A 26,424-nucleotide genomic window follows, 5' to 3' on the forward strand; every position below is an offset into this window, starting at 1 on the left:
TAGCAAATCCATGTGTAATGTACTCACCCACAGACATGACACTTGTACTCCCTCATACCAAGATGTCTCTTCACGTGATTCCTGGCATCTCCCAGCTGAGCTGCCGCAAAGTGACATATCTTGCATTTAAATGGCCTTGATCCTAAAGAATATCAAATATTGGAATTTGACTGACATAATAAAATCACAGATCAACACCTCATAACTGATTTAACAACTTGTTTATTCAACTTTCACATGTAATGCTTATTTTTAGATGCACAAGATAACATGGTGAACGGTCACTAGGCACAAGTAGGCTAAATAGTTTGTCCTTTTGGAGCCACACATATGCACACAAAATTGCGATCGCTTAACAGGGGGTATAAACGTTACACACAGACCAGAAGACTCATGGGAAAAAATTGTTGGTCTTATTTCAAAGACGAAAAATAATTAATACATAACATATATTTTGTTTTATTTTTATACACTGCTAAAAAGACATTGAATAAAAGAACCTGGTATTGGATAAATTTTCAAGTACCTGTATGGCCAAATGACGTTATACATCTACTGTACGGACTTGGGGTACTTTGTCTGTTCCACTAGTTCATCAAAATTAGTTTGTTTTTTTATGAGGCTGAAAATCCTGAATGTTTTAATAAACTGGGAAAAGCCGTTAGAGAATATTCCCATTGACTTCTATATAACCTTGCTTTTACTTGCCAAGGTTTTTCTTTAATAAATTCTGATGATTCGAGGTTTCAGAAAATACTTTTTTTTGGCATTTATGTTATTTTGTAGAAAAAAACACCAACTTGATTTTTGATAAATCAGCCCCTTTAGTATCCCTCAGTCTACCCGTTTCCTCTGGTGCCTTGTTTTGTTTTTATTTCAGGTACATAATGGCGCGGGTTGATTCCTCATTCATGTATGACTACTATACACCAGCAAGTTTATGTTTTGTTTGTCAGAAACTTTTCTGTCTGCTACAATGAACGTATTGATGACTTACATAACATTGAACGTTATGTGCCCACTTTCATATATGGTGATGATTAGATATCAATATTACGGTACAATAATGTAATATAAAAGAGCTACAAATATACATGTAGGAGGGTAAAGGTTTGGCCAACCTTTAGGTACTTTGGTCCCCTAGGCATAACTTAGTGAGTGAAGCAGTTTTCTTTTCCTGTGTGAAAGTACTCTGCTGGCAGTTCAGTGACTGGCCAATAGATACCATTGTTCTATTTTTTTTTTTTAAAAAGGAAGATCCCATGTGCTCAGTCTCTTTTGGGCTGCATAGTTGCTGGATAAAATACTGTGGTGCTCTATAGGGCATGGAACAAAGGAAGGTTCAAGGAAGGTTCCAGAATAAGTGATGTTAGTACAAGGGCAGTTCTGTTATAGTCACTCTAGGAGTGAAAGACAGGATCAGTTATTTAAGCTGCTAGAGGCTTTGACGAGGAGACCAGGAGGGTTAGTACCCTGCGGTGACAAGGCAGTCAGGTTAGGGACTCAAGTGGTTAGGTTCAGGGATATAGAGATCTTTGGAGCGTGGGACCCCTGTGAGATTAGCCTTCAGTGGGGAATGTGCACAAAAGACAGGCAATAATACCTCTGGGTTGCTGTGAACCCTCATCCTGAAAGTTGTGAGTATAAACTGGATGATTATTTGTTGGAAGCACTTACTGACCATTTGTGTGACTACAAACAGCACCTATCGAAAAGAGACTGTAAAGAGATCAATTTTCTGCATGTGATTTAAAGCTACAGTGTTCTGCAAATAAACCTTTCAACTTTATCCTTGTGTGTGACTTTGGATCAAATTTCCAGGGAGGGGTATTACAACCCAGTCTGTCCTGACCCTGGATGGAAGCACGCCACTTAATAGTGTAACTGCTCTCCCATATAGCATAGGCACAGGACTCATGTAGTGCCACATGCGGGAAAATGCATGCTAGAACTCTTTCATTATCAGACAGTAAAATATATATTTATATATATCACTCAGTAATATCAGAGTGAGTAATATAAGGATTTATTTCAGTGATGCCTATCTCTCCATCCACGTAAACTTGTCTGAGAACAGCTAAACAAACTTTAGCATGAAAGATGCTAGACGCAGCGAGTGACAGCATGAGTCGATTACTGGATGAAGATCCAAAGGAAGTCAACTTCAACCTTTGTCCACCAGTTAATTTCACAGGTGATAACCCCAAACTGCAACTTCTATATATACACATACAACTTTGGAAAATGCTTTGTCTGCTCCACATCACATCTCAGAGTAAAAACGTAGTAAAGGAAATAATACAACTAAGGGGTCTATCACATACATGTTTAAGAACAATTAAATGAGTATAGTCCTATTTTTAAGTACTAAATGCAGTTCAGGTTTGGTTAGACAGCTACAACAAAAGGTCCTATTCTGGATTCACAGTGTGAATAGCATACAGTGAAGAATTGGGACTTGGTTACATTTTTATTGTAGCAAGAACCATTCAAAGACACAATTCATTTTCTGCAGATCTGTATAAAACAATTCACAACCTAATGTTCATGCTTAAGGCTGAGAAAAATAAAGTGATTTTACAGCCAAGTGCTCAATTCAATTAAGAGTAAATATTTAGTTGGAGGCATGTTTGACCGTTTTACTTCAAATTATTTTTTTATTTGTCTTGAAGCTGCCTTTCTGGTACAGCAACATAGTGAAACATTTTGTCTATTAAACTATCCTGGTACTGTATTAGAATCCCCCCCCCCCCAAACAAAATACACATACATATACAAGTGAAAATCTTTCAAAAATGTCCTGCTCCAATAAAACAGCACAAAGTAACTCTGCAGGGATAGAAGTGTTCCCCTGAGGGATACTGACATATGCAACTGGAGTTACTAAATAGCACAACTTTTACAACAGCTTCCCAATGGAACAAGAAAAATAAAAGGCAAGAATGACTGAAAACACCTGAGGCTTCAGGTTTGCATAGCCTAAATAATAAGGCTAAGTCACAGTATCACAGTATCCAAGAATGCTGACATCTTGGCTAAAAATATTGAGGAGAGAGAGACACATTTGAGGCAACCCTATCAACAAGGTATAGTGCTCCATATTATGGAAAGATTCCTTACCCAGAAAACCCCCAGGTCCCAAGTATTCTGGATAACAGGTCCCGTACCTATATTTAGAGAATAACGTACCCCTTTTGTAAAATATATACAGTTAGAAGTCACCAAAGGGGTCTGTGGGCATATAAATGTGTCTGGAGTGCTTTTATAAAGGACACAAAATTCCAGAGTTACAGTATTGCTTATATCTTGGCTTATGAAGAGACCACCTAAATGTTCTTGGGTCACATTATTAAGGGTTAAATCATGATGGGTGCAGTAATCCAGCAATCACAGAGATTCCTCTAGGACAGCAGAAAAATGCTTTGTTAACATGGTTCCACGCAACAAGAGCACCTTGCTGACATACACATGGAAACAGTTGCTTCACTCCATCTCAGCATAAGCTAAATATTGTGTCCCACAGTGACATGGACCCAATGCCCTTACTTATGTATTACTTCAGGAGGAGTTTTTTTTATAGCTTTTACAGAGGTACCATAAGTCTTTGATATCATAAGTATTTACCTGCTCTAAGAACATCTCTGCTTTATGGTTTGGAGGGCTAATTATCTAGACACAGAATGCTAAACAAAAGAAATAATAATTGTACGTTAGAGCATGTGACGGTGTATGTAAATATATCAGCTGTCAGCCCCCTTTACTCCTTTCAAAACCAGGTGGTCTCAAGTAATTGGTTAACCAAGTCAGGAACCCCCACTTTTTTCCCATGTCAGAGCTTATCCTTTTATTAGATCCCCGGCCCAACTGATAAATGTGACTATTAGGTGCTTATATAAGCTTTTACTGAACCTTGTATGTAACAAATACATAGCAGGATTTAAATCCACATCAAGCACAAATGAACTCAATCAGTGAAGGCCTGAGGAATTAAAAGGGACATGATGAGTTGGTAACTCAGGGTGGATTCAAACACAAATAAAGTTATCTCCAAGGTCCAATGGAGGCTTAAATATAGACAGTGGACTTATATTTCCCAGTTCACACAACTCAATTTAAGATCCTAGTCAGTCCATGCCATTAGCTCACCGTATAAAAGAGGAAGAGACAGCTATTGTTATTTTAACTCCATGCAAAGCAAACTCCCTATCTCTGTAAATGCATTACCTGGCAGCTATTTCTTATTAACTTGGCTAACTCAATTAAACCATCACTTTAAATATGTATTAATAGTGACAAAAAGGTGATACAGGTATGTGATCGGTTACTTGGAAATCCCTTATCCAGAAAGAATTATGGGAATCCCATAGACTCCATTTAAATGATATAATTTAACATTTTTTAAAAATAATTTCCTTTTTCTCTGTAATAATAAAACAGTATGTTGTACTACAATATTATTAATCATTATTAGAGGCAAAACAATCCTACTGGGTTTAATTAATGTTTAAATGATTTTTAGTAGGCTTAAGGTATGGAGATCCAAATTATGAAAAGACCCCTTATTCAAAAAAACCCGAGGTCCCCAGCATTCTGGATAACAGGTCCCATGCCTAGAAAGCTTACAGTGCAATCCAGTTCCTTTTCCAAGTGGATTCTGACTGGCTAACATGGTACTACTTTAGTTTTACTGTAGGATAACCGATACATTGCTTTTAGTATTTACCAAGACAATTTCCACTTACCCAAAGAACAAGCAAATTGGTGTATAGCTACTTACAATTAAAGATACAGGGATATAACAATAATTTAAAAAGATTTAAGAACTATGATGCAATAAAACATTTTCTGAAACAAACATTTATTTTAGATATATGACATAGGGGATATTTTCAATATGGCCGCCCAAAGATTTGGATAATTTATAGTGGGGGGCTGGTTGTCTTAAGTTTTAGATAACAGCACCCTAACACACCAGAAAAATCTATGTATTGTAAAAACAAATACCACTACACCATTTATAAAAATGTTGTACTAGGTGCCACTGCTATTTGCAGTAAGATGATCCCAGAAAATCATTTAGTTCATTCAAGATCAAAGTTATAGCATTATATCTTAGAAATAAAGAGTCCTGAGTAAAAAGTGTCCCATATGCCCTATATAGTTTGATTCTACAAATGTATAGCAGGCATCTACCACTCCAAAATATAAATGGTGCTTTTACCCTTTCCCTGTCAGCTGTTTTGTCCTAAATGCGAACATCTTCTGCCAAGTGTTTTTTTTTTTGGTGTAAATCCACTTCTGTAAAAATATATAGGCTTCTAAGTGTCTAATAAAATAAAAAAAATTATGTTTCACATTGTACAATCACAAATATCAGAAACATAATTTATTTTATGTACAAGAACACAGCAGATTTGGAAAGTGCTATGTCTCCTGAACGCGCCAATACCAAATATATATAGTTTTTTGAAGATTTCTCACTTGTATAGATCAAAATCTGCAGGCAGTACACTACCAAATTTCCAAAGCAGCGCTCCACAAAACAGCATACCGTATATACTCGAGTATAAGCCGACCCGAGTATAAGCCGAGGTACCTAATTTTACCTACTAAAACTGGGAAAACGTATTGACTTGAGTATAAGCCTAGACAGAACTACAGCCCTGTCTCCCAGCAGCGCACATTCCGCCAAAGCGACCCCCCCAGCGATCAACCGGACTTCTTTGCAAAGTTGATGGTGACAGAGAATTGCCAAACGGATTACTGTGTGCATTGTCCCACTAACATGTGCAGAGGGCGCTGTGTGATATTGCCATCACTGTTAATCCTTCATATAACCAACAGATGGCGCTGTGTGATATTGCAGTCACTGTTAATCTTTCATATAACAGAGGGCACACTGTTATTCTTTCATATTACCAACAGATGGCACTGTGTGATATTGCAGTCACTGTTATTCTTTCATATAACCAACAGAGGGGGCACTGTTATTTTTTCATATAACCAACAGAGGGTGCTGTGTGATATTGCGGTCACTGTTATTCTTTCATATAACCAACAGATGGCATATGTGATCTTGCAGTCACTGTTATTCTTTCATATAACCAACAGAGGGCGCACAGTTATTATTTCATATAACCAACAGAGGGCGCTGTGTGATATTGCAGTCTCTCCCCAAGCGAACTGTTGGTATAGGAATGCTTAAAAGTGACTGCAATCTCAGCTACTGCCCGTTGACTCGAGTATAAGCCGAGGTAGACTTTTTCAGAACCTTTTGGATGCTGAAAAACTCGGCTTATACTCGAGTATATACGGTACTTCTGATTTTAAGGCCAAACACTCCACTAACAGTAGGTTTACCCTAGAAAACTACCTATTATTAGGAAGAGCAGATTCTGGCAAATCAAAATGGGTAATTAGATCTATGTACGCCAAACTACCAAGTTGCAATTCTTTCCTAAATAATAATTTTTTTATAGAAATTGGTGAATGTTTTAAAAAATGTCATAAAAACCACTGCCTTTAGCGTAGCTTTGCAGTATGGTAGCTTGAAGTAGAAAGACATAATTACCTATTTTGGATTCGTCAGAATGTGTACTTTCCCATAATATTTGGCAGCAGTTTTTATGACATTTCTCAAAATCGCCTAAAAACATTGCAATTGGCCACATTTATCTCACCCAATTTCTTACATACAATTGTAAAACACCCTAAATAATGACACCCAGGGTTTAATGAACAGTTTGATGCCCAATATGCATAGATATACTAAAGCAGCTGGCATGTGTGGACCCCAAATAAAATTAGTGCATATGAATTTTCTCGGCTGCCAATTCACCTTTTGTGAATATAGACCCAGACTGCATATTATGTGCCACAAGACTCTACTAACAGCACAAAGACCCCACAAAACCATATATTTTTGGAAAGTACACATTCTGACGAATCCAAATGCTAAAAAATTTGTTTGTACTCCAAATGATCAAAGAGCAAATGACGCTAAAAAAATGTAAGGAACAACAATGCAGGCATAAAAATCACAAGAATCAAATACAATTAGGCAAATCAATAAAATAACAAAATAACTGATTCGACAGCGTGGTTAGTGGTCAGAATGCTTGATCCAATAGCCACACTGGGAAAGCAACAGTTTTTAGGGGAATAACATGAGGGAAACTGATAAAATGAAGAACTAAAAAAAAAAGTTAAAAAGATCATATAAGTTCCCCCCCTTCCCTTCCCTCTTTCTTTCTGTACCCTATCCCAGTTACACTTTAAAACAATAAAAAGAACACCTTTTAAAAAAAAAAAAAAAGATCATATAAGTGTGGGTTTGTGTATACATTAAAAAAAAACTACCTTTAGTTATGTGTGTGCTGTGTATGTGTAAATGCATGTGTGTATCTGTAATTGCATGTATGTGTGTGTATAACTGTGTAAATAGAAGGGCACTTACCGTTTTTTGGAGAAGAAGCAATCAGAAGCAGATCTGCAGACTCTAGGATTGCAAAGATCAACAGCAGGAAGTGCATGGGTGAAGCTTAACATGAGGTCGGGTCCAGGAAGAAGCAGCACAGGGGGAGCAACATACAGCACCCAGGATCAATCGCATCACAGGACCCGAGTGGCAGACCCCTAGGCTCGTTGTCTAGGGGGTTGAGCAGCCAGGAGAGCATCTCTGCACTTCGATTTAGGCAGAAGAGCAGAGAGGTAGCTCCTACGTTCTTGGCACTTACAGCCTTTTTTTTTTTTTTTTTTTAAAGAACGTAGGAGCTACATTCTTGGCAGGGAAAGGGTTAAAACATTTGCGATGTTGGTACTGTAGCATATGTAGAAAATATGCACAACTATCTGGACTTGCAAAATATATATATAATTGTTTTACACAAATTGTTTTACACAGATATACCAAAAGCCACAGATTGAAAGGAAACCATGATAGTCTGTCTGTGCTGCAGGGACCAGTTTCCCACCCCCCTTAGGCTTACAAAGCAATCCAATTCCTATTTCAACTTGTTCCATTGAGAATTCATGGATTCTGGGACGTGAAGTTTGTCTTATATGAAGAGAATCTGTGCACCACACAAAATGGAAAGCATAAGGACTTCACATCTCAGAATCCATAACTTCACAACGTGAAAACATTTAGAGCTCAATCATCAGTCAACCAGATACAGGTAGAAACAATAGAATTCTACCTGTATCTGACGACTCAGCACTAACAATGGCTGATGTTCGGGTGCTTTCAAAGGCACCCAATCAAAATTATCCAGCTAGCCTGATCTGCAAGATGACCGATATCCAAGTCTTCTAACGATAGAAGATTACGAAAATTAGTTTCCTACGATATTATTGGTGCATCTATGGCCTCCTTTAGGATGGAGGTGGTTTGGAAATTGTTCTTATAAGTTACAAGGCTTCCTTTAAGTTTATGGAATCAGGTATGTTTGTTAAAAAAAAACATTTATTTTTGGAAATTCACTAAGTGCTTATACACTACACTTTCTAATTGTGTATGTCACAAAAGTATTGCTTAGTTTACCCAGTTAAAAGTTAAACGTATAGCAGCTAACAAAACACACCAAATATGTTTAAACCATTTTATGAATTTAGTTTTGACACTCTTCAAGTGCATATGAAAGAGAATCTTTAACAGGTGTGAGGTGACAATCTATACTCGATCATACATGATCAGTAGTAATTTGTACTATGCCCTTGGAAATAAGAATATCCTCCAAGTAAAATCAGAGTCTTAAATTTCAATGTAATTCCCAAAAGCTGACAAAAACTGAAGCATTTAATTTTAATCTTCCAAAAGAAATAAAAAAGTCAACACTGCTAAGCACGGCCAGGCAAGGTTGAATATTTCACAGTTCAATGACAATGAAGCTAGATCTCTTAATACTTCCATTTCTACTGGCAGAAGTAGATGTAAAATATATTTAGCACCTGAATGGTTATATCCAGTCAGCTTTATATGTTTAAATGTCAAAAGCAGGTTGAGACTGCAGCTAACAGCAATCGCATTCCATGAATCACATAGAGAAACTCCAGTATATTTAAATGCTGCAGATAAAAACTAAATTAATCATTAAACTGGTGACATTCTAAATTGTCATTGTGCTTCATGAAAAGCGAATGCAAATAATATAAAAGGGGATGTCTTCCTAACTGGTTTAAGCTTAGAGAATGCCAAGCGTGTTATACTAGTACAATCAAAATTATCATAGTCATCAACAACTGAGCAACAAACTAAAAGTTTTAACTTGAGGTTGGTAGAGCCAAGATCACCAAACATCTATGAGTTAAACTCCTTGGGCTAGTGGCACACAGGCTATTTTGCCCACTGGAACGCCATACACCCTATGGCATTGTTACGTAACTTATTAAATAGAAAGCACCCTGGCTGACTTGCACAAAAGTCATGACAGAATTGAGCAACTTTTTTGCCAAGGTCTGCCCGTCACTGCTCCATGTGTCAGCTCGGGCCCCTTTCCATTTAAAAATATCAGAAGTGGTGAAGTAGACAGGGCATTTTGACCTGTATCATGTTTAAGCCCTTAAGATACTCTCAGGTAAAGTGTTGTTCAAAGGTTCTGTCATTGCTCCATATAAAAAAAAAAACGGAAAATGCTTTATATATGGCAGATACTAGCAGTAACACTACGGAATTCTTACTTCAGCAACCCCAGATAGTTCCCTGCCTGAGTTCCATATGATGATACCATAATGGTATTTTTTGTGTGGGGGGGCATTGTATTTTGGAACTTAATGCTGCTCCACTGGAATTATACTTCAAGAATGGAGCAAACCTACTAAACTGCTTTTTGAAAGTATACCATTTATTATCACATATATCATGTCTGGATTTTGGTAACTTTTTTTCAAGGCAAAATATATAATAAAAACATTATCTCAGTGACATACACATAAGATAGAAAAAAACAAAAAGCAGAGGCTGCAACTGTTAATCGTATTTTAGAATAAGCAGCAGGTGTTATCAGTGTAAGTGTAATTTCAGATCATTTGTGTAAAGGTACTTGATATGATGAATGGCATTTGAATAAAATCACAACTATTATAATACCTTATTGATATTCATTATATGTCTCCATTAGATAGATAGATAGATAGATAGATAGATAGATAGATAGATAGATAGATAGATAGATAGATAGATAGGTTTGTTAGGAAAATATACCAGATTTATGTCTTTAGACAATACTGTTGTGTAGCTTAATACAAGTTTAATAATAAGGCCTCATCTCCAGCTGATTTTGTAATGGACTGCATGGCTCCCCAAGAAATAGTTCCAATAAAGTCTAATGATTTAGGTCACTTTTAATTCCAATAGTCATGATCATAAATAGTTCACTGTAGGGAAGTCGTAAACGGTTTCCAAATCTGGAAAGTTTGTGCCTGCTAACACAGCATGCAAGTATCTCTGGAAAGAAAACTAGCCTTCAGCTGAGATGACGGTTTTATTTATATCTTTTAATATGAACATCAATGAAAACTTGTTCGCTCTAAGTCAATTGCTTATACACAAATTTTGAGGCCAGCTCACAAAAGATTGTGTGCGAAAAGATCATTGAGTACTTCTGGGCCATGCACCTCTCTGCGCACACAAAAAGATAAAACCAGAAAGAAATTAAGGACTTTGGCTGGGACCAGGGGAGTAACTACAAAGGAAGCAGACCCTGTTGCTGCAGGGAGGCAGGAGGTATAGGGGGTCTCATGAAGCCAGTAAGTAATTTTTCTATATATTTTTCTATATAGGTAAAACAGAGCAACTTATGGATATTTTGGGGGCCCTAAAATTCATTTGCTGTGGGGCTCAGTAACATCGTCGCTGGCTGGCACTTCTGCCACAAGTGGTAGGATTTGGTGCATCTCTAAATAGATCTATAACTATTTTGAACCATGGTGTACAGAACATAGGAGTTTTACATGGAAAAATTATATGAAAATCACAGAGGACAGTTGTAATTCTTAAGAAATCAATTTCTCAAACTTTGTACTTATGATCTCTGTATGGGGACTGAATTTGATAAAATGCTTATGTTGTCCTTTTACTTTAAATTTCATATTTGATGGGACTGCATCATTTTGAGGCACAGAAAATCAAAAATGGTACCGTAGAACCCCATTTTACATTCTTCAGACCAGAAGAAAATGGTGTAAAATCAAGGGAAAAGTAAAATCAGGGAAATGTATTAAGCATAATATAAAGGTGGAACCAGAAAACAACAATTTAAAATGAGGGAAAACTTAAAATCAGGGGATGTAAAATTGAGACGAATTAAAGACCAACACTATGATACAAAGTATAGTGAAGTGATGAAGTCACCACCTCACTTACAATGTAACAAGCCAACTAGTTCAGGGACGTTTGTATAAATATAACAAAAAGTATCTAAAACGTAACCTTTAATATCAGTGCGTTTAAAAGCCAAAGTAGCGCAGCCAAACACACACTCACAGCATATTCTTGCCATAGCTGTGCAGGACCATGTCCTTAAAACAACATATAACTAAAAGCATAGCGTAGGATGGCTAGGTAGTGGATTCCAATAAAGTGTTATGTCTACTACGATTTCAGCCTTCTTTGAGTGAACGAATATTATACTCCGGTGTAATGCCCCCAGTCCCCTCCCTTCCAACCTTCCCTCCGTGTAAATTCTACCTATCTACGTAGGGAAGAGTGGGAGCTATCCACACCACCTTCCACCTACACCGCCCAACGCGTTTCGCTGCTTGGCAGCTTAGTCAGGGGCATAAGTGCAAATGTTAAATTATGGTTTTATTGTATATAGAAAATTAGGCTAGACATATATACCATACAGTGCCATTCTTTGATATTTGCTTCCCATGTTAAAAGCAGAGACAAAGAGAATGTCAGGTTCATATTGTGATTTCCAAACTTTGGGGTTGGCACCCTGTATTGTAGGGGGTTGTCAGAAGCAGTGCCCATGGAGGATGCTGTGAGCAAATTGCCTGCACTTTCATAAATTATGTCCATGAACAAAGTGCAAAATATGTTAGGAAGTCTGAGAAAATATGGTCATTCTTCCAATTGTAAGATGGTGCGAACAGCAGCACAGATACCTTACAAAGAATCCAGATCTGTTACTAACAAATCAAGAAAGCGCTACACGAACAACAGGAATCCTGTGTATTTTCATAGTGTGATAAAGACTAGGGCTGGTTGTCCACATTTACAGTATAGAATGGATCAATTGATAGTCATTGTGGTGAATGCATACACACAATGACTATCATAATAAACATAATAAATACCATTCACTGCCCAAAATAACGGTTGCTTGAAAGAAGTCGTTAAGAGATTACGAACAAGTACAAAATGTGTTGGGTTTCCATGCATGATTACCATTCAGACTGTATGTATTTTATATAAATTGAGTTTTAATTCTTTTTCACGATTCGAGAAAAAACACAGTCAAAAAGACGAGTAAACACTTGAGAATATTCTTTGTAACCTCAAATAGCCTGCATTTAACGAATAAAACCACGAAAAGTCGGCAGAAAAAACAATGGGAATGTTATCGGACAACTTTATTTACTTATTTATTTTCCCAGTTTATTAAAACAATTGAAATTTTTAGCCTTATTGAAAATGAATGGGACAATGAGATTCTCACTGGCATGCGACTTTTTTCCATGCAGGCATATTTTTTTTCTAAAATAAGATAGCGTTTGAGGAAAAAAGTTGCATGAACTTCATGGCTGTTTTTTTTCCTTGTCAGTTTTTGTTTTTCTATAACTCAGATTTTGATAAATCTGCCCATAAGTGTAATGAGTGGCAAGTTTATCTACATTGAAGTTTGCATTTTTTCCATGATTTGAGAAAAAACTGTGAAAAAAATATACTTGAGAATGTTTTGAAAAATCGAATCGCTACAGATAAATTGAAAAAAATTGTGAAACTTTGCATGGAAAAAAAACTTGGCAAGTAAAAGCTGCCAACTTACCATAGAATACAAATTTGTTTCATTCATTTCTCCCAGTTTGTTAAAATAGTTGAGATTTCCATGTGCAACGCATATATTGCACCATAGTACATACCCTGCACATAGTTGCTATAAAATATTAAATAATAAACTATAAAAATTGCAGTCTTTCTTCCACTGGAGGATATTGTACAGTATGTGATGGGCTTATATAGAAGTTTAAGATAAACACAACCCTGTAAACATAGTGAAGATATGTGCCTCCAAAGTTGCCCCAGTAGTTCCCCATCTTTTTCTGGTGCTTCCAAAGCTTAGCTTCTTAAAGGTACACGAACACAAAAAAATTAAAGTGTCCAAAATTAATTAAAATATAATGTGCTGCTGCCCTGCACTGGTAAAAGTTCTGTGTTTGATTCAGAAATACTACTATCATTTTTAAAAACAAGCTGCTGTGTAGCCATGGGAGCAACCATTCATGTTGGAAAAAAAAACAAAGGTCACATAGTAGATAACAGATAAAACATCATAGTATTCTGCAAGGATTATCTGTTATATGCTATATAACCTGTGCCTTTCTCCTTTTTTCCATCTTGAAAGGTTGCCCCCATGGCCCATGATGTAAGGGTATGTCTTAATATGACAATATTTTTACATATGAGTGATAACTGATATCTCTGCAGTGAGCACCAACCATTTGCTTTTTTTGGTGTGGTACCAGCATTAATGTGGACATGGTGTGGTGGTAACATGGGTGTCATTTAAAGTGGGTGTTGTTTAAAAACAGGGAGTTGTCAACACTGGCTTCCATTATCGGCCCTACAGCATGTAGGCAAAAAAAATTCCGGTCCTCTGTACCACAGAAGTTGGACAGTACTGGTCTACATCATTACTACTATAGAGATGCTGAGCCTTTAGGCTGGTTCAATCTGTCCAGTATATAAAATATGGCATTTCTAGTCATATTCATTTTTAGGGTTTAGTTCTCCTTTTCTCAACTTTTATTATATTTCTCCTAGATGTTTTATAAGGTATGGAGAAAGTGATAATGAATTATATATAGTGGGCATACCTTAATGTTCAAAAATTGTGGATTATTATATAGAACATGGTATATTCAGTATTTGGTATAGCAATTTGTGGTATGCTAGCACAGAACTGTTATGTAAAACACCTGAAAAGCTGAATTTATAAACTTGTATTCTACAAGCATGGTAGCTGCTATGAGAATAATTGTAAAGGCATGGAAAAACAAGACATTTCATTTGAAGCGGTTAAATTCAGAATAGTTGGGATCATAACAATTGCCTTTGTAATTGGATATTATGTAATGCGATTTGCAATAATGTACTATATGACTTGGATCAGCTTTGCTTCCACTTGTACAACAGAATCAGCATTTTTCAAGGCTAATATATATTAAAATGAATAATGAATAATGAATATAAATATATATATATATATATATATATATATATATATATATATATTGTACACAGCAACTATGAAAAATATATTTTAATTACATGACTAATATCATAGAACATGTATTGTTACTGTATGTTGGTGCTCCTGCATTAGCATTACATGTTAATTACTTTTTTTCCCCTTCCTATACGCCCTTGAAAAAAACTAGCCAGTTGTGAGTCAATGTGCCAATTCAAGACAATTAACAAAAAATTGAAAAAGGGGCCTATAAATGATGTTACAAAAGTATGCTAACTTTTACTAAATGTTACAATCAATGATGTAACTTATATAAGTAGGGTTGCTTTGTCATATATTGATAGTTACCTCACTTTCACATCCACATTAACTTGATTTTAAATGCAATTAATACATATAGTCAAGAAAGAATAATGGACTACATTCTGCACTTAACCTGGTGGACATTTTCAAATGGCACAAGTGACCAGTGCAAACCTATTTTGCATTGTAAACGACTAAATAAATCTTAATGGATTAAGAATGATCAGCTATCAACACACAAGGGAAATTAAGTGCTGAAATGCCTACATTGATTATTTTAAATTATTAGCCTTACTCTGTTCTTGAATTTGTATGCTTTTAGTGAGCTTTAACACATTTACAAGACTTATTGACTATAATTACAAGAGAATTCAAGTAATGGACACATCAATTATAAGCAACATGTCTTGACCAGACAGTGGCATAAAGAATTCTAAAAAGAACTCCATTAACATCTTCCCTTTCATTTTATTCAGTTTCAGCTACCTTACGAGGGCATATTAAGGGCTTATATTCACTGGCTTTGTCTGTGACCCAGTTTTAAAATTGTATTCAAGTGTTTATCGAGTAAATTTAAAAAAATGCATTGAAAAAAAGTGGAGGGGCAGTTCATTTAAAATAATTATAACAGAGAAAGAAAACAAAGTGACGAAGGAAGCCTTTTAAATGTTTATATAAAAATCAGAATTGCAGGCAGTGTTAACCCCTCACTAGTAACTAGCCAGGTATTATATTCATAGAACTCCAGTTCTAAATGCAGCTAAGAAGCAACTATTTTGGGGTGGTCCCCATCAGCTTCTAAAAAGAGCTGCTATCACCTCATTATAATTTATCTCAGGCTTACCCCACTATCGGCTCACTGAGAAGGAGAAATCTAGCATTCGTCAAGGGAAACCAGAAGTAAGTGTTTGGCACTGAAAGTATGAGGGTAGGCTGTGGCATCTGTCTTGGGTGGAAGCCATTGGTTAGGGAAATCTAAATAAAACCTATATAAACAGAAATGCCAAGGATTGATCTGTAATGTGCTCACACCAATGCTATATTTTACGATGAACTGTTAGCATAAGGGGTGCATACAAATGTTTCTACAGAACTACTGCCACTCTAAAGCCTTGGCCCAACTAAAGTGATAGAATATGCAGCTGCTTCATGCCTGTCACTTTGCAACTGGTGCAGTAAGGGAGTTGTATTTTGCATGTTGCAAATATCTCGATGTGCCTTGCAAAGCAAAGATGGGTTCAGTGTTGATCTATTGTGCACCATGACTTTACATCCCCATAAATCTCTTCAATGCAGGCATATAAAGTACTAGGTAAAAGCTGCTTCTTAAACAGCAGTATCTTTGCAAATAAAGTCTTGTTTAGATAGTTTACCATTGAGTTAATTTTTAGTATGTGTGTACAGGGTAATGCTCCAAGACAATTTGCAATTGGTTTTCATTATTTATTTGTGGTTTTTGCGTTACAGTAGAACAATGTAAAATGTGGGAAAACATCAGAGGATGTAAAATGGGGGTTCTACTGTATTTAACTTTTTATTCAGCAGATCTCCAGTTTGCCATTTCAGCAATCTGGTTGTCAGGGTCCAAATAACCCTAGCAGCCATGCTGATTTGAATAAGAAACTTGAATATGAATAGGAGAGGGCCTTTATAGAAAGATGAGTAATTAAAAAAGCAGTAACAAAACATGTGTAGGCTTACAAAGCATTTTGTTAGATGGAGTCATTTGAAAGCTGGCAATAGTCAGAAGAAATAGGCAAATACTCCAGAAAAACATTAAAAAAATAGTGAAGACCAACTGAAGAGTTGCTTACAATAGGCCATACAAAACAAACAAATATCCATAAAGAAAAGCCATACAGAAAATACAAAAAAATGGAACTGTAAAGGTGACCCAACCCTACAATTTCTAACTGAATAATTTTATTATTTTTCTGTGATGTTTACCATATTTATGAAAATTTTGGAATGGGTTTATCACAGCAACAAATCATGAGAAGAGTCAACTTGTTCCAGTCTTTTTCAAAAATCGTGAAAATGAAGGGAAAAAGATTTTTCAACTTGCGTAAAAGCTGAAAATACTCTTTGACATCTATGCCATCTTGTGGTTTTTACGTGGCAAGAAGTTTAGAATTTTTTTTAATACACTGCTGTAAAAAAAAATAAAAAAAATCTCAATCTATGGGAAAAGTGTACTTTTTGCCATATCATTGATTAAGCTCTGCCTATTTACACTGTTGTACAGATATCAGACCTTTTATCCAGAATGCTTGGGACCTGGGGTTTTCCTGATAACTGATCTTTATGTAATTAAAATCTTCATACCTTAAGTCTATTAGAAAATGATGTAAACATTAAATAAACCCAAAAGGCTGGTTTTTGCTTCCAATAAGGATACATTATATACAACTATGTAACCAGTATGTACCGAGTTTAGATGCATTTGGTTAAAAGCTAACCGCTGTATACAGAGAGGCCCAGGTGCACACATTCCAGACCTTCAGCAAGCGGAGCAAACACCAGAAAACTTCAAAAGAGGCTGGCACAAACCTGGACCCACGAAGTAGTAAAGCCGGAGTCAGATTGAAAAAGGATTAAAAAGGCTTACATTTTATTTTCCATAATTAAGAACCAAGGCCTGACGCGTTTTGTGTCTACCAAGGGCACTTAGTCATACCTACACTTAGTCAGCCTGTGACCTTGGTAGACCTGAAACACATCAGGCTTGGTTCTTAATTATGGAAAATAAAATGTAAGCCTTTTTAATCCTTTTACAATCTGACTCCGCCTTTAGTAATTCGTGGGTCTAGGCTTGTGCCAGCCTCTTTTGAAGTTTTCTGGTGTTTACATTATATCTTAGTTAGAATTAAGTACAAGGTACTTTTTTATTATTACAGAGAAAAAGGAAATAATTTTTAAATATTTGGATTGTTTTGATCAAATGGAGTTTATGGGAGATGGCCTTTCTGTAATTCAGAGCTTCTTGGATAATGGATCCCATAGTTGTACACGAAAACAGAATACTTTACTCACCTTCTCCAGAGTTAGCTTAAGGTTTAAAGGGAACACATACCCACCCACATAACAATGTAAAATTGATCAGTGCTCTTATGAGCACTTACACAATTTACGTTTTTTTGCTTTTAGATTTCATGATATCAGCAACTGCTACTATTATGAACATGTAACAGGAGCCCCCCCTCTGCTGTTCTGGCTGTACAGGAATGTACAAATTGTCAAAAGATTAATAATAATTTAAAGATGTGAAAAGCATACCGTCATATTAAACAATAGAATCAAGCAAATCATCTTCAGGACAGGCAGATAGAACAACAGTTACATAACTGCTTACATTATGTAATGGAAAAACAATAACTAAATAACGTAACATGCAAAAGCTGAGCAGCCTAAACTCTTTATATTAAAGGGGTGGTTCATCTTTAAATCAACTTTTAGAATGATATATAATTTGCAGTTGGCTTTCATTTTTTGTTTTTTGTCTTCTTCAGTTATTTATTTTTTTGTTTAGCAGCTCTTCAGCTTGGTTTTTCAGGAGTTATTTAGTTGCTAGGGTCTTTGTTTCCTAGCCACTAGGTAGCGGTTTAAATGAGACTGTAAGATAAGCAGAAGAGGCTCAGAATAGGGCTGGGGTCAGCGACCCATTTGGAAGCTGGAAAGAGGCAGACGAGGAAGGCAAATAATTAAAAGACTATAAATAATGAAGTCTAATTGCAAAGCTGGTAGGAATCAGACAGACACTCTATAACATACTAAAATTTACCAAAAAGGTAAACCACCCCTTTAACTTACATATTGGGGTATATGTCACTTTAAGATTTTAAATGCCAGCAAAAAACAGCAAAATGGTTACAGAGTGGCAACAAAGTAAATTTCATGTTTCTGGGTCCAATTGATCTGAATGGTAAAAACATTTTACTGCTGGTAGTCAAAGCATTGCATGATATTTCATTTCCATAATAATATTCATAGTACACACTGGATGGTCATATATGAAAATCTAACAGGGTAGTTATATCTATACGGTTTAGGCTTTGCAGCACACAAAACTGCCAGAACTATGGAAAGCACATCTCAACATCTCCTTCCGAGTGTTTGAATTTGTCATAACTACCAGTGTGTGACAAAAGTTTCCTACACATTTCATTGTGTTTGCTAGATAGCCTAAATTATTTGTATAGGTATGCATATACGTGCATCCCAGTATTGGCTTGCTTTTTTCTTTACCAGAACCAAACCCTTATTCCCATGTAAAAACATTTCTGTATCAGATGCAATTCCCCCATTTTCATTCACAAAACTTTGGAAGTTGTGTATCTGCAACCCAGGACCCCATAAAGTCATTGATGTCTCTCAAGCCTCTCTTCAACTTTGCAGATCAAATTGTCCTACATTTATTTTCACTTGCATCACAAGACTTTACAGTATTTACTGTATTGTGAGTACAAAGTTTACCATCCGACAATTGTAGAATTACTTTCTATGCGCAATGAAAACAATGTAATAAACTGTAAAGCCTTGTTTATGCAAGTGAAAATAAATGATGAATAAAGCATACATATAAAAATGGTATATTTTCATACAGATTTGCTGAAATGTTTGATGTCTGGTGTCAGATGCCAAGAATAAAGATGCACATGTACTCTGTTAAAGCCTCATCTACTCTGTGAGTATGTAAATAATTTGTTGCATTCTGTGTACACATGGTCTTAAACCGTATGCAGAAACCAAGAGAAGTCTAAATTATGAAGCCAACGGAAGTTCTATATTTGACAGACACCAATCCTATTGCTTCTATTCAGTATGGATATCTTGCAAAAAATCTTGACAGCAAAAGAATTGTGAACATTTTGCAGCCCATACTGTTACCCAATTAGATAGGGACAAAGATAACCCATTAAACAAAATATGGAAAAAAACTGATACCAAGCAAACAACATCACAAATATATCAGACTATACGAACAGTAATAAATTTAGACGACGAAGAAAACTCCGCCTTTAAATGGGTCAATAATATACCCGAAGTAACTAAATCAGATATTTTAAAACAACACACGACGATAATTAAATTACTCCCGGCGAGCAGATATCAAGAAATGGCTCTCCAAATATTGCATAACTCCTATCTTACTCCAATCAGAAGACATAAAATGGGAAGTCTCTCCTCTGATAACTGTCTAAGATGCTGCTCACCAAGAGCCGATTTAATACACAACCTTTGGTCCTGTTCAAAATTACAAACATTTTGGCAAGAAGTAGCTGCATATGGCGGACAGATGACTGGGAAACCTATCCAAACACAAATTGAATGGGCATTATTCAGTAACACCACAAATTATACACAACTCTCAAAACCAGAGAAAAACATGATCGGTAGACTAGCTGCAGCAGCTAGAAAAACGATATTACAACAATGGCTGGGTCTGGAATCCCCATCTATATTGATATTCAAATAAAAACTAGATCACCTATTTCACATGGATTGGTTGGAAGCAATAACCAGAAAAGAACACAATACAACAAAATTCTTTAACACCTGGACAACATATATAACAACACTCCCACATCATACTAGATTTCTTACGGTTTATACATACATATATATTCAGACAAACAACATGGTACGACAAAGAAACGCTTAGAGAACACCCACTCATAACGGAGGCATCCCAATACCTCGACAACTGGCACAGTGAACAGGAAAGACTGGTTTTCGCACCCCCCAGGAGTCATCAGATAAACAGACTATTGGCTACGTATCCCTCGAGTCCCACATAGGGTCAAATACTATATTTTGAGCTGTATGTTTTATAATGTAATTATATATTGATGGAAAATCATTGTTAAAAGCTGTTGAAAAACCATACTGTTTGTTCTTATTATATACATAACTGCAAAATGAAAACAAATTTTATGTATGTTATAAATAAATAAAAACATGTTTAAAAAAAAAAAAAAGAATTGTGAAATTGAACAACTAACACAACTCAGCTTTAAATATCCATTTATAGTACTGTAAACATTATTCATACCTCTGGGTTGTAAAATGTACACATTGTACAATGTTTATGCTTTCTGTTATTTTTTTATTTTTTTTAAATATTGGGTTAGGAGTGTCTTTTGCAGTAACTTACCTGTGTGAGTGCGAATATGAGCCAGAAAAGCCATAGAGTTGCTACTTTTACATGTCTTGCCACAGTATTTGCAAACATTTCCCTGGTTCTCCTCCCTTTCTTTGTTGATTTGTTCTGTGTCCTCCTGAATGTATTTGCTGACTTCTCTTAACAGTTCTTCATGCTGTTCTTTAATATGAAGAAACAAGCTTTGTTCAGAATCAAAATGCTCTGTGCATTTCACACATTTGAAAGTGGCTCCCCCTTCAGGCAGCTCTTCAAAACTCTCCTGTTCATTTCTTAGATGGCCAACACTAGACAAGTGCTGGTGAAGATTGCTTTCGGTAAAAAAAGATTTGCCACAAAGTAAGCAATGGAAATGTTTCTCTTTTGTTAGATGTTTCATTGCTATGTGTACATTTAGCCCACTCAGGCCATCTGCTAAGAAACCACAGTCGTCACAGCGGATACGAGCTTTGCTTCTGTGAGATTTTCCATAGCCTCTTTTCCCTTTTACCGATTGTAAAGCACCCTCTTCTACTTGCCATTTTTGTAGTTTTACAATTGAAGAATCAAATTGTTCTCTGCTTTGATCAGCACTGTGTGATCCATTTGCACTGCTCAATTCCACTGCAACGACACCTGATGAAATATCTAGACCTACAGTATCCTCAACTGAACAAACTTCCATCTCATTCTCAGCCTCAAGGATAATCTCTTCAGAATGAGCATTTGACACAGATTCACCATTTTTTAAATGTATGATTTCAACAACAGAATCATCTTCACATGATTTTACATATTCCTCTTCATCTTTTTTGTCTTTGGCATATACTTCTGAAACTAGGTGTTCAGTTCCATTTTCATGCCCTTCCTCGCTAGACTCCTTATTAGCCAGACTCCTTATTAGCTCAGGATTTGTATTGATTTCAGTGTTTTCTTTTGTATAGGTGATGGTTGTTTTGGATGCAGCCAGTGTTAACTTTCCTCCTTCTTCTGGAGCAGAAACCTGGCTGTCTTTTTCCAAGACTACCTTTGGATTTTGAGTAATGGTTGTCGAGCATTCTTTATCATTTCCTTGAACTGGCTGTTTAGACAAGTCATCTGATGATGTGTGGCTACTGTCAGGAGTGACATCTATCACTGATGAAGACTGCAATTTGTAAGCCTGGTAATTCATCTTATGTTTCTCCATTACCACATGTTCCATCATTTCACGGTGTGTTAGAGTATAGTGTTCACATGCCATACAGTAATACTGAAATTCCTCGGTATGTTGCTTCCTGACTGTTTCTTCTACTCCAGTTTCAAAAGACCCCTTTTTTATTGGATCACTTTCAATATTATTATCTTTTTCTGCTACTGTAACGCAAACTTCAAATCCCGGGCTGCCTCCTGTCAAATTTATTGAGCAGATTTGATTTGACACTTGCTGAACTGCCAGTGTGTCAGAGGCACAAACAGGTTTCTCTGTACTGACAGAGTTAGGATGTCCATTATCTAAAGGGCTAGGAGCCATGGTTTCATTTTTCTTAGAAATCCCTTCAAATTGTCTTCCATCAGACGTAACAATAACATCTTTTTTATGTGGTCCTTTATTTTCTACAGCTACACGAATGTTATGTTTTTTGGTGGTGCAGTGTCGCTCCATGTCACCTTTAGTTACAGTGGAATAGTTGCAAACTTTGCATAAGTAGCTATACTGATGGCTATGTTTTCGCCTTATATGAACTGATAAATTTGTCACACTTGAAGCCACAAGGCCACAGTAATTACACAATCTAGACATGTTTCCTTTTGGTCTTCCTTTTTTTTGTTCATTTGCATTGGAGTCTTGACTGGAATATAGCTGTTCAACAGTGGAAGTTAAAGTCTCACTTGAAAAGGACTGCAGCACTGGTAATGGCTGACTCTCTTTAGAGCTATCCTCAACTACACTAGGATCTGAAATTCCATCAAACCTAACTTTTTCTATACATTCCTCAAAGAGCAAGCCAATGTTATTTTTCCTAGCATTTTCTATATGCTTACTTCTTTTGATGTGCTTTTCCATGCCTTCTTTACACATCGAATAAATATTGCAAGCTTTACATAAAAAGTAAAAGGCATGTGCATGGCGAAGTTTGATATGTCTTGTAAGGACAGTTGATGAGCGTGTCTTGTAAAAACATTTTTTACACTGAAATTGTTGCTTCCCAGATTCAGAATGAGATGGATGTTTAACATCTTCCTTTATATGATTATCGTCTGTTGCCACTTCTGTTGTATTTGCTATAGTGTTGATTTCAATTTGTGCTTGACTTTTTCTGGGATCAGATATCTGCAAAGCCAGTTTTTCTGCAGTTTTTTGAATTTGGAAATTATGCTGAATTGTTTCATGGTGCAATAACTCTTCCTTCAGCCTATAATAAAGTTTACATAGATCACAATAGAATCTCAAGTTGTGGTCGACAATCATGTGAGCATTGAAGGTCTCTATATCCACAGCTACAGCTGAACAGATATGGCATTCTAAGTTACCTTTCACTGGCTGATTACAATTACTCTGGCAATGCTTTTCGAAATTCCTCCTATTCAAGCAAATGAAATCACAAGATAGACAATAAAACGGACTTTCCTTGCTGTGTAGTCTCTTAACATGTCCTTCTAGTGCATTATCATTTGAAAACACTTTATCACAATGAATGCACATGTGCAATGTATTGTCATCTTTAGCTTGTTCTACTTCAGATGAACTAGAATGAAATATGGTTGCACTATTCTGATCATTATTCATTTCTGTGCCATCGGTGTACTCTGTTTGTAACATTTCTGAGGGCATAGCTAAAGGTTTTAAGCATACTTGGCCTTTTTTCGTTATTCTTCTCATATGCAATCTCTTCCTAATTTGACCAAAACCATACTTTTTCATAAAGAATTTTTTTTTTTCAAATGCTGTTTGGTCTTTTTGTCTTTTGGCCTTTATGGCCAATATGATTTTTGAAATATTTTTTGATTCTCTAGCAATTATTTGCTTCATTGTTTTTCTGCCAATATTTGATTTTTTATTTTCACCATGCACAGTCGATTCACTTTCTGTACAACACTTTGCTTTTGCTTTAAGAGAGTCTCTTAAATTGCTTTTGTCCGAGTATGTGTCAATATTAGCTGTTAATTTGGATTTAATCAGTTTAGCTTTGCTCTTGCTGGATTTTTTTTTAATATTTGAAAGCATTTTCTTACAAGTGTCCTTGAGTGCTCCAACATTCTCATGATGAACCTGAGTCTGGCAATTATGCTGTTTGTGCAAAAGATTTTTTTTCGAGCACTGAACACCACAGATATCACAGGAAAATATTTTGCTTTGAATGGACACTGGGTTTACTGGAATTTTGTTGTTTTTCCTAGTAAGGCAGCTGTTTTCTTCAGTAAGAACACAATTTGAAGAATACACATTTTCAGAAAGTTTGTTGCTAAAGTCATTTCTATTTGTAATTTTGCCAACAATTTCTTCAGCATTTATTATCCCACCTAGTTGTTTCCTTTCTTCAGGAATACTCTGTATGTCATTGACTTTGGAGTCTGAAAGTACATGCCTTAGGAAATTTTCATTATTAGGGAGCAAGACGCTCTTGGACAAAGGTGGTACTTGTATGACTGTGCTATCTTTATTATTTGGGTTGATATGATCACTGCCATCACCGGTAACCTCTTCAATTTTTGGTCGTTTTGTCAAAGGCTCATTTGCGGTGCACCCTCCCTTTAATTTTCTGGAAGGATTCTGTCCTAGCATTAGTCTTTTAGTGCTTGGAGTTGCAGACATCTTCTCTGCCGAAGACATTGATGATGAAAGCAACAAAGACTTTTCACCTACAGGGTCAATAGTCATGTAGCTTTCATCCATATCCTTCCCCTTTTCGATTTTATGCTTATCAGCTAAACCCTTATCTTGACACAGCTGTTTGTTTTCCATATTCAGCAATTTGAAACTTCTTTGTGGAAGTAAATCTGCCTGAAAAATAAAGCAGAATATCAGTTGTTTATAAGTTACAAAAAAGTTGTAAGTTTATCAATAGCCTCAGTTAATATCAAGAGATATCAAATGAATAAACCATTAAGAGAGCAGTATTTATATAACTACCTCAAATCACGCAAAGTCTTAAGTATTAGAATCTCACAATAGCAGGCAAGACTGTCCAACAATATTTGGAAACAGAATGAAAGCAAGTTGCACAATATAAACAGTCTGCAGCTTTACATGGCACCAAAATAAACATTTTATGTTCAGCAGTGTTGCTATGATAATTGACATGTTTGATCACAGTCTATCATAAACTCTAACATCAAATAATGGATATTATTTAGGCCAGGGCTGTCCAACTGGCGGCCCACGACCGACCTGCTGTGTTTGCTTACCTTGTGTAAACTTTAAATATCACTACAGAGACTATCTGGCCTCTGCATTGTTTAAACCTCAAATTCAGACTAATCCCCTGTATTGTTCACACCTGTGGTCCCCCTGTATTGTTCACACTTGTGACACCTCTTTTGTTCACATCCTAGAGCCCTGTACTGTTCACACCCGAGACCCAGACTGAAACTGCCCACACTGTTCACACTTAATACAAAATGCTAATGGTTACCAGCACTGTGTCACTGTATGTAGTACATCTTAGAGTGGTCCTGAAGGGTTTCCCTGTCTCTTGCTCTGTTCTGCCTTCCCTATGCTCCCTGTGTGTGACCTGCTCTGCCTGCGCGTGCCCTCCTCTGCCTGCGCGTGCCCTCCTCTGCCTGCGCGTGCCCTCCTCTGCCTGCGCGTGCCCTCCTCTGCCTGCGCGTGCCCTCCTCTGCCTGCGCGAGCCCTCCTCTGCCTGCGCGAGCCCTCCTCTGCCTGCGCGTGCCCTCCTCTGCCTGCGCGAGCCCTCCTCTGCCTGCGCGTGCCCTCCTCTGCCTGCGCGTGCCCTCCTCTGCCTGCGCGTGCCCTCCTCTGCCTGCGCGTGCCCTCCTCTGCCTGCGCGTGCCCTCCTCTGCCTGCGCATGCCCTCCTCTGCCTGCGCATGCCATGCTCTGTGTGGTCAACACTGGCTTCCATTATCGGCCCTCCACCATGTAGGCCAGAAAAATTTCAGGAAAATAAAAAATTAATGGTTGCCGCACCTTCTAACCAAATTGCTTTCCCATAGGGTTACCCCTTGACCGAGAGTTAGGAGCAACTCGGCGTGGATGTGCTGACTACTCCTATAAATGAAACCTGGTTCGATGCTCAAAAGGAGAGACAGAAAGTGGAGTGTATGGCGTCGCACAATCCTAAAGCAACCTTGTGTTAACAAATGTGTCTTCCTGCTTCAAGTGATCAACTGTGGAACTTAAATAAAGTTGTGATTTTATTGTGATTAATTTGGTCGTCTGTTCTGTGATCATTGAATAAGAAATTAAAGTGAAATTCTTGTCAATTCATGGTGACTGAAATCTTTAAAGTGCATAGTGCTTTATTCGTGAACATGGGAATGTGCTTAACCCTGTAGCTTGGACTCATTAAAGAAACATCATAAAAAGTAACTTTTATTAGCTTACTAAAATTCATAGATTGAAAGG

At 36.7% G+C, this 26,424-nt stretch overlaps 1 protein-coding gene across 3 annotated transcripts in view; it reads right to left on the bottom strand.

The window, feature by feature from the left end:
• Positions 1–26,424, bottom strand: part of znf407.L (zinc finger protein 407 L homeolog) — a 287,296-nt gene that overhangs the window by 256,104 nt on the left and 4,768 nt on the right. For 2 of the 3 annotated variants that reach the window (XM_041566348.1, XM_041566349.1), the window contains exons 2-3: positions 20,872–24,841; positions 28–142 (exon numbers count right to left, since the gene is read on the bottom strand). In XM_041566348.1, the coding sequence (XP_041422282.1) occupies positions 28–142; positions 20,872–24,802 (4,046 nt within the window). In that variant the 5' untranslated portion in view covers positions 24,803–24,841. The remainder of the gene's footprint in view (positions 1–27; positions 143–20,871; positions 24,842–26,424) is intronic. The other variant, XM_041566350.1, reaches the window with a different exon arrangement.

The sequence above is a fragment of the Xenopus laevis genome, chromosome 6L (assembly GCF_017654675.1).
Source record: "Xenopus laevis strain J_2021 chromosome 6L, Xenopus_laevis_v10.1, whole genome shotgun sequence".
Taxonomy (NCBI): domain Eukaryota; kingdom Metazoa; phylum Chordata; class Amphibia; order Anura; family Pipidae; genus Xenopus; species Xenopus laevis.